Source organism: Hoplias malabaricus, chromosome 17 (genome assembly GCF_029633855.1).
Source record: "Hoplias malabaricus isolate fHopMal1 chromosome 17, fHopMal1.hap1, whole genome shotgun sequence".
Taxonomy (NCBI): Eukaryota; Metazoa; Chordata; class Actinopteri; order Characiformes; family Erythrinidae; genus Hoplias; species Hoplias malabaricus.
This window is the reverse complement of record NC_089816.1, coordinates 25,993,885-26,007,516: the sequence shown is the minus strand read 5'-3', so window position 1 is coordinate 26,007,516 and position 13,632 is coordinate 25,993,885. Positions and strand designations below refer to the sequence as shown.

General features: G+C 38.6%; 1 protein-coding gene across 9 annotated transcripts in view; it reads left to right on the top strand.

Annotated features, from left to right (window-relative positions):
• limch1b (LIM and calponin homology domains 1b) overlaps positions 1-13,632 on the top strand; it is a 92,448-nt gene that overhangs the window by 45,267 nt on the left and 33,549 nt on the right. For all 9 annotated transcript variants that reach the window (XM_066648681.1, XM_066648675.1, XM_066648680.1 and 6 more), the window contains exons 4-7: positions 2,999-3,096; positions 6,302-6,332; positions 10,726-10,836; positions 13,359-13,557. In XM_066648681.1, coding sequence (XP_066504778.1) covers positions 2,999-3,096; positions 6,302-6,332; positions 10,726-10,836; positions 13,359-13,557 — 439 coding nt within the window. The remainder of the gene's footprint in view (positions 1-2,998; positions 3,097-6,301; positions 6,333-10,725; positions 10,837-13,358; positions 13,558-13,632) is intronic.

The following is a 13,632-nucleotide window of genomic DNA, read 5'->3' as shown; positions in this document are numbered from 1 at the left end:
CTGGACTCCGTGCTGGTAGGTGAGAAGGGCAATTAACAAAGTGAGAAATGCATAAACAGAGAAGGCTACTGTTATCTCATTCATCCTCATCAAACAGGACCACTCCCACCCCTCCACCCCCTACTTCCTTTTCCTGTTTTCCGCTAATGGCAGACTTGGCCTTTCATGAAATCTCCACTGTTAGACCCGGAGTTCATTAGAAACACGGGACACTCTTGTACAGGTCATCCAGGTTTTTTTTTCTGTGTCGGCTGCTGCTGTGGGGTGGTGTTTTGGGTTAACAAAGTTCATGACTGTGTCATATAGGTAAGTAAAACGTAATAAGGAAGTTAAACTAATTCTACACAAAGCTACATTTGTAATAAATAAACAGGAATTTCAATATGTATATATATATATATTGAATATATAACTATTGAATATACATATATATTTTTATTTATTGACAAAAAAGGAGAATCTGACAAAAAATATTGCACGATTCTGCATTTGTTTTTAGTGTTTCTTTTCTATTGTAATTTATTGCAAATCTAATACGATTGACCTCATTCCCTCACTTCAATTCTCCTAAAGTGTTAAATTAGGAGTCCAAAATGTGACCTGTCCAATCGCAAAAGAAACAGGTTGCAGTTTTGATAAGCAGTACAAAAACATATGCATAGTCATTTTACTTGTGGTTGCATTTTTTATTTCACTCCCCCTTGTGGAGAATCTTCTGCCTGCTAAACATGAGTGAGTGAGTGTGTAAGTGAGTGAGCAAGTCAGTGTAGTGAGCCAAGTCAGTGCGGTGGCTTGCAATAAAAAAAAAAAAAAAAGAAAAAAGCCTGCTGTATGTAGGGGATGTTTATCAGCAAAAAAGCATGCAGAAGTATTTAGTACAATAACCTATTATGTTTGGTTAGTAGCAAATGAGTGGAAACTATTTATATGTCTCCATACTTTACTATTTCAACTGGAAGATTATGTCTTTATCTCAGCTGGAATAAACTGAATATGTTTGTAAATGGCTCTTTTGGAGGAGTGTTCTAATGCCGTTGGGAGGGATTTGCTTTCGTTGGCCTTCTATCTTTACTCATGTTCTAAGAAGGTGTTTTTATACTGGATCATGCTGTACAAACACTGTTGTTTTCTATGCTCATACTTAAAGTTTTAAAACGTTGATCAGAGCACAAACATTTGTCTTTCTTTCTCTGTACTTTGCTCTCTCTCTCTCTCTCTCTCTCTCTCTCACCCCCAACATTCATGTTGTCTCTCTCCCCTGCATTTTTCCTGCATGCTGATGGTGTTCTTTTGCTGCTGTCAGCTCATGGTGTGTTTGGTGTGTGTTGTTTGGCAGTGTGTTGTGCTGGTGTTGAAAGAGGGAAAAGGTGAAGGGCTTGCTGGCTGAATCTGGATTCATTTTGGTTTCCTTTTTCAGTAATGTGCTCCTTTTCTTTTGTTTTCTTTTCTTTCTTTTGTTTGTGTAATGTTTTTGATAAAGATTTTCTCATATAGGATTTCAGAGTTGACATGAACCATGAAAAATGCGACAAAGAACCAAAGCGACAAATGACTGATTGCTATTTTAACATCAGGTATCAGGCCCTTTATGAGAATGTGAGGTGATGTATTGACGATATACTGTGTGTGATATAGTGGCTGTATGTAATGGCTGTATATCCCACTAATTAGAAGACAACTGCTCAGTGTTTCTTCTGATATCAATGGGATTAATTTATCAATAGATGATAGCCTCTGTTTTGCTGCACTATAGTGGGAAGGCTTTACTCTATATTTTAAACATTGTGACAAGCATTTGCTTGCATTTAGCCATGAAGACTTTGTACTGAGACCTAATTCCACCCCCATCTCTCTCTCTCTCTCTCTCTCTCTCTCTCTCTCTCTCTCTCTCTCTCTCTCTCTCTCGCACTCTTTTTAGACATCTTTATCTCTTCTCTCTGTGTCACATCACATTCTCTGTTTCTCTGTCCACCTCTTGCTTAGTACTTGGTTTTTCTCATCTTTTTTTCAGTCCTTAATCTCCCCCATCCTGTCGCTCCATCATTCCAAAACAAAAGTGTGGCCACACTCTTGAGGGAAAGGAAACTATGCCACTGTTCTAGGTTTTAGAGAGAGGCAGGGAGAGAGACAGAGGAGTTGGGGGGCCTTTTCAGAAGTGCTGGGAACCAGAGAGGAGTGCAGGAAAAGAGCGGAGGAGAGAGGAGCTCAGATTGCAGACCGGAACAAAAGACACCTGCTCATTGAGAGAGAGAGAGAGAGAGAGAGAGAGAGAGTATTTACTGCACCTGAGAAACAGGTTAAGTATTAGAGCATATAGCATTTCCAACAATGAGAAGCTGAAAGAAATACAAGTATCGAGTTGAAAGTGGTACATGCCCATAGCATCTAAACAAACAAGAAGAGGACAGTTATTATTATTTTTGTTGTTATTGCTGTTAACCATTTTTTCATTCAACTGCACACAGAAAAGAATGGAAATTGCTGTTTCTGTGCTTTGGAAATGCTGTAATTGATACAATAACGAGAGAGAGAGAGAGAGAGAGAGAGAGAGAGAGAGAGAGAGAGAGAGAGAGAGAGAGAGAGAGAGAAAGTATTGAAAGAAACTTTGAGTGAGAATAGCAAAGAGACATTGAGAAGGAGAGGCAGAGTGGTTGAAAGAGAGAGAGAGGGGGTGGCAGGGAGAAAAGAAGAGATGAGAGTGAGTGGCAAAGCAAAATAAAGAAAGGGAGGGGAATGTGAGAGAGCAACGGCGAGCTGAGAGACTGAGAGGGTGGCAGAGAGAGAGAAAGAGAGAGAGAGAGAGAGAGAGAGAGAGAGAGAGAGAGGTTTGTTGAGCCTGAGCAGTTTGTGACTGGCCACAATCCACTGGCGTCACTTTGCTTCCTCTGCTGTTCTGCGAGTGAGAGACACAGACACTGAAAAACTGTGAGAGAGTTTGTCTCCATGTGTGTGACGATCGGTTTGGGAGCTGAACTCATGGGTTTGTGGCTGTGTGCAGGATAACCTGGCTCTGTTCCTGAGAGGTTGTGAAGAGTTGGGACTGAAGGGATCTCAGCTGTTTGACACTGGAGACCTGCAGGACACACGCAACAACAAGTAAGACCCCTTTACTTTACACATTAAATACATGTCCATTAGTCTGTGTGTGTGTGTGTGTATGTGTGTGTGTGTGTGGTTGAGTCTGACATTATGGGTCTCGTTTTGAGTGTTAGGAATGTCACACTGTGATTACACTGCACCATGCTGTTATTGAGTGTGTCTTATATGTAACACTATTCTTTATTGTTAAACTCTGTATACAGCGCTGTACAAAAAAAAAGAAACCTCCCTTTTATTATTGATTCATTTTATGATTTATTGATTGATTGACTGATTGATTAAACGGATGATTACAAAGATAAAACATTCCAAACATTTTTTTCAAAGGAATCTGCAGTGATAATTTCAGTTCAGTCTTATAATTTGTTATAATTTGGTCTTTTATAATCCAAGTCATCCAAAACAAATTCAGTGATGTTGAGGTGTGGGCTACGGGGAGACCGGGGCATTGTTAGGAAAACACCAGCAGCTTTCCATTCTCTTTTCTCTATTACTTTTTCACAGTTAAGGCTTTTTGACAGTTATAGAGGCCTTGTCACACCCAGAGCATTGCGCTTTTATTTTGAAGCATAAACGATAGACAGACACAATTGTGTTTTTTACTGCCAAGGACATCCAGTATATGGGAATACTGGTATAAAGGGACATGTATAAAGATTATGATGCATTTTTATTATATTTTGCTTAATTGATTTCAACTACATTTATGCCATCTGGGTCATGTAACAGTCTGGTGTGTGTGTGTGTGTGTGTGTGTGTGTGTGTGTGTGTGTGTGTGTGTGCGTGCACATGCCCTGGCTTTTAAAACTGTAATTTGCCAGTTAAATGTTCTCCACAGTCACTTTGCCGTGGAAGCTTTTAGATATTTTAAGGGACATTTAAGGTTGGATTCTAGGTTTAAATTCGAAGGAAATTCACTGATATTTCAAAATATCTGTAAACATTAGTCTTTAAGATGTAATCAGTGTCAATCAGGTGGTTTTGATGTGAAAGGCATTCTAGAGAAATTTACAGAGTCAGAAATATTCACAGTACTGCTGAAAGCAGCCAAATAACTGAGGTGTGTATTGGTTATAGCGCATTCCACGTATCCATAATATTATAGAATTCCATCAGGTGTACTTAAACTTGTGGTACTGCATGTCTTTAAATATCCAGGCTTGGAGAGGAATATGTGTGTGTGTTTATTTTCACATGCTGTCGAAGGATGCTTATTCTCTGTATCCTGTGTGTGTGTGTGTGTGTGTGTGTGTGTGTGTGTGTGTGGGTAAGATAAAACTTTCTTTTTCTCAGTTTTCTTCTCAGCATTTCTCTCTCTCTCTCTCTCTCTCTCTCTCTCTCTCTCTCTCTCTCTCTCTCCTTTCCCTCTATCCCAATGACCATCAAAATAAAACATGTCCTCAGTAAGCCTAAATGGGTTTGGCCAATGCCTGGTGTCATAGTGACGATGTATTGTGCCCTATCAGAGACAGGCCGTCAGTCATGAGGAGGGTGTGTCCTGGGATACTACAGTAAGAAATGAAAGAGAGAGTCACCATGGTTACCAGACTGGTCTGTTCAGTCTGCAAGGACAAGGAGGAACGATTGAGTTTCAAGCGATTTTTTGATTGGGCATTTGCATCTTCATGCTTAGCTGTGTGTGTGTGTGTGTGTGTTTTAGTTTGCTATCTGCTGCCAAAGCCACTAGAACACATCTTAACTATTAACAACAGAACCCCTGTTGGACAAATAATACACCAAATTTAGCACAAAATTAACCCTGACCTGATGACTATAGTGGAATGATGGCATGTGTGCCACATCAGTGTAACTGCTAGGTATGGCTGAAAGACGAATCACATTTTATATTGCAGTCGCAATAAATTCACATAGTTGATGCTATCATTAGTTTATAAGTGGTTACAATCTGGTGAAATATGATACAGCTGTAGAGTTGAGGATAAAAAAAGATCATTGGTAAAGGTCAATTGGTAATGCCAATTTAACTGCAAAAGTTTGGTGATTCCTCATATATTAATAGTAATAATAATAATAATAATAATAATAATTATTATTATTATTAATACATACTTTGTGGAAAGTGTTCTTGACTATTTTCCTTCTTTCGGATATACCTGTGCTGACCTGCACTTGTTTTCTTCTGACTTTAATCTGGCCTTGTCATATCTCTCCATCAGCATCACACTTTCCAGTGATGTGTGGAGAGAGCTGAAGCCTGGTGTGATCCATGAAGTGAGCACATATCTAAAGTATGCAGCCATTCAGTGAGCTGATGGAAACAGAGCATTTTATGACAGGTGAGAGAGAGAGAGAGAGAGAGAGAAAAGAAAGGATGCTGTCAGGAAAGGTGATCTAATACGCTTTGAAACCTGTTTTTATAATGACACTTCTAACCACAAAGTGCTTGTAGATGTGTATGCATTGGTGGATGACCTGAAAACTATAGTCAACTGTCTACAGATATATTAAAAAAAATGGTCATGAATGATTGAAACCTATAGTATGGGCCATGGTTTGTGTTCAGTTTACTGGGCATCCCTGCTCACTGCAGTGGTATGAACTCTGCATCATTCACGTTTATACTATAAATAAAATTGCGGACTGCACTTCCCATGTTTGGAGTCTAAAAGTGGTATGGAGGAACAATTCCCTCCATTATCCCTGTTCCACAGCAGTGTAATTGAATATGTCCACTAGATTGGGCAGATATTCCTCCTTGAAAAAAAATAGTAGAACATCTATGGGTTTTTTAAACATTCTGAGTGGTAGTGCCTGTGTTTTCATTACGCTATCAGCTTGAAGATCTAGTTTGCTCTGGTTTCCTAGTGTGAATGCACCTGGCTTTGTAGCCTGGACCATGTGGACTCTTTGATGTGTCTGCTTTTGTTTAGTGAGTGCGTGTGTTATCATATAATTACAGGACAGTATGTCCTGTTTGTGAAAGAAATGCTGTATATACGTCCTCACATATTACAAATAATTTATTTTCATTCTCTTTTAATATCGTATATTAAAGAAATATAAATTTATTACACACACACACACACACACACACACACATATATATATATATATATATATATATATATATATATATATATATGTGTGTGTGTGTGTATTCCTTAAAAAACTCTGTGTCTGTTGTCTATTGTTACCTCACCCGTTACCTCACTCTGTCACTCACGCTCTTTCTCATTCACAGAGGCTCAGACAGCAGCAGGAAGCTGAAAAATGTAAGTCAGATATATATGTTTCACTTTTTCCTTATTGTTTCCTCAATATTTATAATCTGTGAACAGTGAGGGAGTTATTTTATACCTTGATCCTGTCTTTATCAATAATTCACATACTGCACTGTGGCTTTAGCTTGTCCTTGTGTTTTTGCAAGACCTCCCTGTGCTTAAACTGATCTGTCTGACATTACAGAGTGTGTTTGAGTGTGTGTGATTCTGATTGCTGGCTGATTGCTGGCATATATTTGTTTCCTCTGAGTTGAGTAGTCATACTGTCCTCATTTACATGCTGAGTGTTTGTATCCGTTATTCTGTGTCCAGTCCAGCAATGCCCTTCTGCATAAAGCGCCCTTACATTTGAGAAATTAAACACAATGGTTTACAAGTTCCTTCTACATAATATGAATAGTGGAATCTGTACATTCAGAACAATCCTAAATATCTATATAAGAATATAATTTACCCTCTGTAAAGCATCCTGTATATGATATTTAATGAATTCACAAAGGCAGTTGAACAGAGAATTTGACAGAAAGCATCTTAATAGAAGAATGTGGTTTGTTAGAATGACCTGAATTAAAGATATAAAAATCTGAATGAGTTTATTTCTCCTGAATTAGTAAAACTGAATTAACAAACTGGCTGTAAAACTGGCTGTTGTATTCATGAATATACATTATACAATGGATAATGCTTCAAGGGCAATATCTGTACATCAATTTTCTTCACAGTGTATGATATTGCACTGAATTATATTGTATTGTTTTGATATTGTTTTGTATCATTTTCCACACATGTCCACACATTATTGGTATGAACTGGACAAACTGGAGATGTTTTCATTCTGCACTCTCACTCACTCACTCACACATACGCACACACACACATTCACAGTCCTATGCATTCTCATTTGCTTTGTCAACATGATTCTTGCCTTCACGGAATAGATATGTATCTCTGTTTTACATGGCTCAATCTCATGCTGCTTATTGAGTTTCGTGTTTTGGAAACGTATGAGGCCTAAATAGTTCGGTATGTGAAATTTCCTGTGTTGACACGTGAATATTGGCAGTGCATTACATGAGTCCCTGTGTAAACTCCTTTCAATCTTAGGTAGGCTAAGTCTGTTTAGAGAAAGAGATCACTGTTTAAAAGTGGAGTGACGAGTGTTGTGATCCGATAGAGAAAGGCCTAAGGGACAAGCCCTGAAAAAACAGCTCCAGGAATCAAGAGACATGTATTATTTCTATATTTAAGGTAGGGACAGTCTGGTAGCTGTCATTTTACCAAGAATTGTCTACAGCTATGCATGAAGTTATAAGGGTAAACAGACTTTGTTTGGTGTTGGAAATCTACTTCTCTCAATCTTTATCAAGTGAGAGATGGTAAGCAATACATTTAACAATTTAGGACCTATATTAGGGCCTTGTTTTTTAATGACAGAAACAATGTATCATGTTGAAAACATGTATAGTACTTAGGGAAACATCTGTAGTTTCACAAAAAAACGACATCTCTTTCAAACAAACAACAGAAAAGCAGTAATGGTGTAAAGAGAGTGTGGAATTCCATCTCACTGTTAACACTGGTATCATCTGAAGGAAGTGTTTGGAATTTGTTTATAGACTAACAGTAGTAGTAGCAGTATTAAATATTTCCCAGGATAAAAAAGCTGGAACATTACTTTAACTGGACATCCTTTAATTCTACTTGAAACGTTTTGGTTTTTTAATGTCCTGCAACAAAATTATTATTAAAAAATATATTATTGATCACATGTTACAGAGGTGTGAGATAGATTAGAATGAAAAAGCCTGAAATATACCCTGCATTTAACATTTAGCAAAAGTGGCAGCAGATAGAGATGAGGTTGACAAGTGCAGAAGGACTGGAATTTGCCTGTTGATTTCCATTATGTATTTTCTTGTGAGTGGGTATTTAGATATTTTCTAAGGACAGGGAAATTAATCAAAAATCTTTTCTGTGTTAATGAATAATTTTCCACAAACACAATACATAGAGATTTGTCCAAAAATACAGAAGAATTATTTTAATAACCTTAAAATAATAAGTGTTCAAACATATGTTTGCAGAAGTTTTTACTAGAAAACAACTAGAAACATTTCCTCAAAAACTGCCCTGTAGTAGACAGCAGACCCCTGGCCTTTGTCTTAGTTATTTATGGTGCTGCTATAATGGAGGCTTTGTCTTGTTTGAACAGAAGGCCACCTTACACACAGTACACCTACTGTATGTGTGATTGTAACACTGTCAGGTTTTTCCAGTAACAGCTGTTATGTTGAAATTGTACAACATACTTATTTATCTTTTTGTTATCTATTCCACAAAAATATAGAATTACTTATTTTAAATGACATATAATTTAACCAGGGTTGTCTAAAAATTTGCATAAGACTCTGTGAGAGTTCCACATTTAAACGTCCCCTCTTTTATTGAAGAGCAAGTCATCATGACTGATGAAGATGTGACAATGAAATGATAACAAACACAGCTTGCTGTTTGTTTGCCTTGTCTGTGACAATGTCAGTAAGCAGTCACATCTGATTTTGAGGCTTCTGATCTTTTCAGTGGTTTAATAAACGCACTTCATGCTTTTCACTTATTTCATTATGTTTATATGCTTTTTTGGTAAATGTCCCAAAGCCAGTAACTTGCTTAAACGTGAGATCTTTTCCAGTTTAAAAACACAGTGCAGTTTAGATGTGCTAAGGCCTAAAGTGCTGGGCTGATTTAATTTGCAATCTGTGAAAACTTGAATGTGGCTGTTCACCTCAAGCATGAACACACCAACTAAATAAAAGGTATACTCTTTATCTCCATACATGGCCTAGACCTTGAGGGAATGTTTAGGTCTGACTTGTTCATTTAAATGTTTTGGAGGTGAGATTGCAGAGGGAGGGTCATGTGGCAGATGTGTTTATTGTGGTACATTGTTTTTCTGATACTGAAACAGTAACTTAATGAATGCTCACTTCCCACACTAATATTCCTTGTCCACAGTGTACTTTCCAGGGGGACAGTGGGTTACAACCTCTCTAACAATTCTAACTCAACCACATTATCCCTAGCCACGATGATAAATGTAATAGTACGTATTTGGCAATAAAACATGAACATAATTCCAATACAAAACCCCTAATCCCCCAAAGTCGTTTATGTTCAACATCTCCAATGTTAAGTCCAAAGTTATACTTGGTTCTCTCTCAAAATCACTGCTCCCTATGTTTTATTCTTTTTTTACGCTGATAAGTATGGTCATTTAATCATAGCAAAATTGTAAAAACAGAACACAAAACTCAGGTTATAGGCATTTCTCGAGGCAGATTTAAAAAGTACACACTGTGTGATTGATGTGCCAGTAAACTTTTTATAATCATACATAGGATAAGATGTAAAATATACTGTGCCAATCCAGATTCACGTAGGGCCCAACACACTCTCTTCCTACCTGCAGTCACGTTCCGTTGAATCCTACACCACAACACTAAGGTTCCTGTGGCCGTTTATCATCTGATCAGCAACAAGCTATCCTTAATAACTACGTTTACTCATTGAGCCCAGCCCATGAGTACACAAAACCACCCACTGTATCACTAGCTCTTCACAGGGGTCATCAGGTAGGCACCTCTTCTCATTGGTGTTTCGCTGAATTAAGCCAACAACACCTCCAGAAGGTTCAACATTGAAGTCTGGCGTCCCAGACCCACCCTCCTCCAAGTCAGCTTTACAGTCCAACCTTACACTTTACCATCAACAACTGTTGACTAAGGCTGTGCCTAGCCCCACTGGCACCGTTAAGGCATGCTCAGTGCCACCAGTTCTTTGTGAACTTTATAACAATCACGATAGCATCTCTACAGTGCATTTCCCCATGCAATTTGCCTTGCCTTGCCTTGCCTCTCCTTATACACAATGGCAGACTAGACCTTTCAGCTGTTTCTGATAACTCCTTCACAGCTGTGCTTAGTTTCTGGCCCTTGATTCTGAACTGCACAAGCAGGGGTGTGGCAGTTTTAGCTACAAATCCCCTAACACCTATCTCCACCGGTCTTACATATGCCTGCCACCTGCGTTCGAGCCACCAAGTCCGGGTACTTCAGCTTCTTCCTTTTGAATGCTTCATCTACTGCATCCTCAAATGGAATCGTTACCTCTATGAATTAAACCATCTGTTCACATTTACATAGGCAAAGTTTATATTAAAAGGAAACAAAGTTAATACTAGTTATAAAACATGTAAATATATAAGACTGATAAATTGGTGAATGAATATCAAACAAAGAAAAAATGGATGTACTGGTGAATGTGAGTCATATTGATAAATGGGTAAATGAATACCATTGCTTACAAGTCTTTTCCCTGTCCTTTACAGGTTTTGATCACAATCTATTGGCTGGGCCGGGCAGCCAATAGCAGTGCCACCTATAACGGGCCCACTCTGGACCTGCGTGAGTTTGAGGGGCTGCTGTTACAAATGCGAAAGGTAAACACACGATTATTGCTCTATCGCAGTGAAATGAGACTCTTCTTTTCATGTGGAAAACGGACTTGATTTTAAATTAAAATAGCTGCTTGGTACCCTGTCAGATATATTATGATTTCAGAGCAATCATGGGAGCTGGTGATGTTTTCATAGATTATAGTCACAGAATTATACAAAGTTTAGGCTAGTTGTGTTCTCATAATGTATGTAGAAGTACATACTGAAAGCTTTTGGCTCAAAGATTGTTTAAAATGAGTGCTCAAGAGTGCTGACATCACAACTAGGTAATAACATGTGTGGGTTGTTAAAGAAAGTGGCAAGCTAGGTGTCCCAAAACATTGGAGGGAACTTTAACTGTGTACACATCAACACTTAGAGCTAACATTTTGCTGGGTTTCACCACGTGGGTTTTAATGTTTTTATTAGGTATAAAATGGACTGATTATGTGCCCACACTCATACATACACAGTGACAAATGCTGACATATTTTACAGTGTTAGTACAGATCTATAATCAGGAAAATATAATGGCCATAAAAAATACCTTTTTATTTCTACATCCTTTTACCATTTTATCAGCACCACTTACCATGGAAATGCACTTTGTAGTTTACCATCTGCAGACTGTAGTGCATCTGTTGCTTGTTAGTAACTTGTTAGCCCGATTTCACCATATACTTCAGCAGTCAGGACCCCCACAGGACCCCCGAAGTGCAGGTATGTTTTGGATGAATCATTCTCAGTACTGCAGTGACACTGATATGTTGGTGAGATGTTGCAATGGTATGAGGATGGATGAGACACAGCAATGCTGCTGTTTTTTTAAGCACGTGTTAGTCCACCTTATAGACATAAAGTCAGATACAATAGTCCATCTGTTGTTGCACAGTTAGTATTCCTCAGTGCTGTAATCCTTCAACAGTTGTCACTGGTCAGCTATTCTTTGTGCAGTAGTGAAACTGGGGTGTTTAGAGACTCGAGCATTACTGCTGTGTCCAATTCACTTGTACCAGCACAGCACAGCACACACTAACACACCACCATCACATCATTGTCACTGCAGGTCTGAGCCCATTACCCAAATAATGCCTGCTTTGTGGTCCTATGGGGTCCTGACCTTTAAATAACAGGTTAGTAGAGCAACAGGTATGTCTCTAATTGTAGAACAGTCTGTAATTGTAGAACTACAAAGTGCAGTTATATGGGAAATGGGGATGGGAATATAGATAATGAGTGTAGGAATAATGAGGTGGTTTATATATCATTGCTGCCTAAAGAAAATTATTTAGCTCCAAAATAGTAACTTACAAGAGAAGAAACACACATTCTTAACTTTCAATGTAAGTCAATGTAAAAATACTTAATTCCAAATAATTTGGAAATAATTTAAATATTGTAAATGAGTAAAGCACACAAACACACACACACACACACACACACACACACACACACACACACACACACACACACACACACAAATCTCTCTCTCACTCTCTCTCTCTCGCTCTCTCTCTCTCTGAGAAGTGATTCTCCCATCAATGTGCATCATTCCAAACAGTCTCTCCATTCTCTGAGCCTGTGTCGATTGCCCCTCTGCTGCAGGGCTAATGAAAGGCTGTCTTGTTTTGGTGACACAGCAGAAGCCTGTTCAGGAGGCAAAAATACGGCTGACTCATCTTGCTCCATGATTGGACCAATCAGATCTCTGAGCTAGACAATGTCTGATCAAAACACCAGCAAAATGATTTGTTTACTTTTTCACTTATTAGATTATTCACACAATTGAATGGGTAGTGTGGAGCAGGTCCTGGTCGTGTGTGTGTGAGAAAGGCAAAGCTTGTGGCTAGAAAGGAGAGAGGAATGTTCCTTGCAGTGAGGCCAGTTAAAGAAAGGCATTGTGCAGACAGACCTCCAGCAGGAGGGTCAGCCAAAAGTGTTTTCATATCCTCCTTTGTATCGTCTATTAGGCATTACTGTAAGATCTCACTGAAATAAACATCTGTGTTACTCCTTAAATAAAATGATATAATGAAACAATATATTTATTGTATTTCAGACTATCTAAGATATGATGTAACATGAGGGTGAAGATAACCAGAGACTCACAAGCAGTAAGCTGTAAAGATTTGAGAAGAAAATAGGAAAGAGGGAAATTAAATGGAAAAGGGGTGGAGAGATTTTAAAACCACTTGATAGGCTCCCAGGATCATCATAACAGGCATCGCGCTTGCCCAGATTTGACAGTCATAAGATTCAAATTTAATACAAAATCAAGTATCTGTTTTGACCTGACATTTTCTTACAGGGGTCTTCTGAGGTCTAAAACGTAGTCATTAGCTTCTCAGGATTAGTCATAATCCTCACTGGCAATAACTACAGCATGTTGTATTTTACAGTTCATTATTTTCTTGTAGCTTATAGTTCTTTGAACCAAGCTAGGAAATACAGATTTTATATAACATTATGATTTATATGTATATATATATGGTGAACTGAATGTATTGTGTGTGTTTGTATTGCAGGAGGCGGAGGATTGGGACAGTCCTAAACACAGTATCAGGGATAGTGGATATATTGACTGCTGGGAGTCTGAACGAAGTGAGTCTTTGTCGCCGCCGAGGCACGCGAGAGACGATTCCTTCGACAGTCTGGACTCCATCGGCTCTCGATCTCGCCACACCCCCTCACCCGACGGCCTGCTTGCACGAGCCTCCAGCGATGGTGAGTAGCAGCAAAACACACACACACACACACACACACACATATACTGCCTTGCCTAGATGACATGCTACAGCT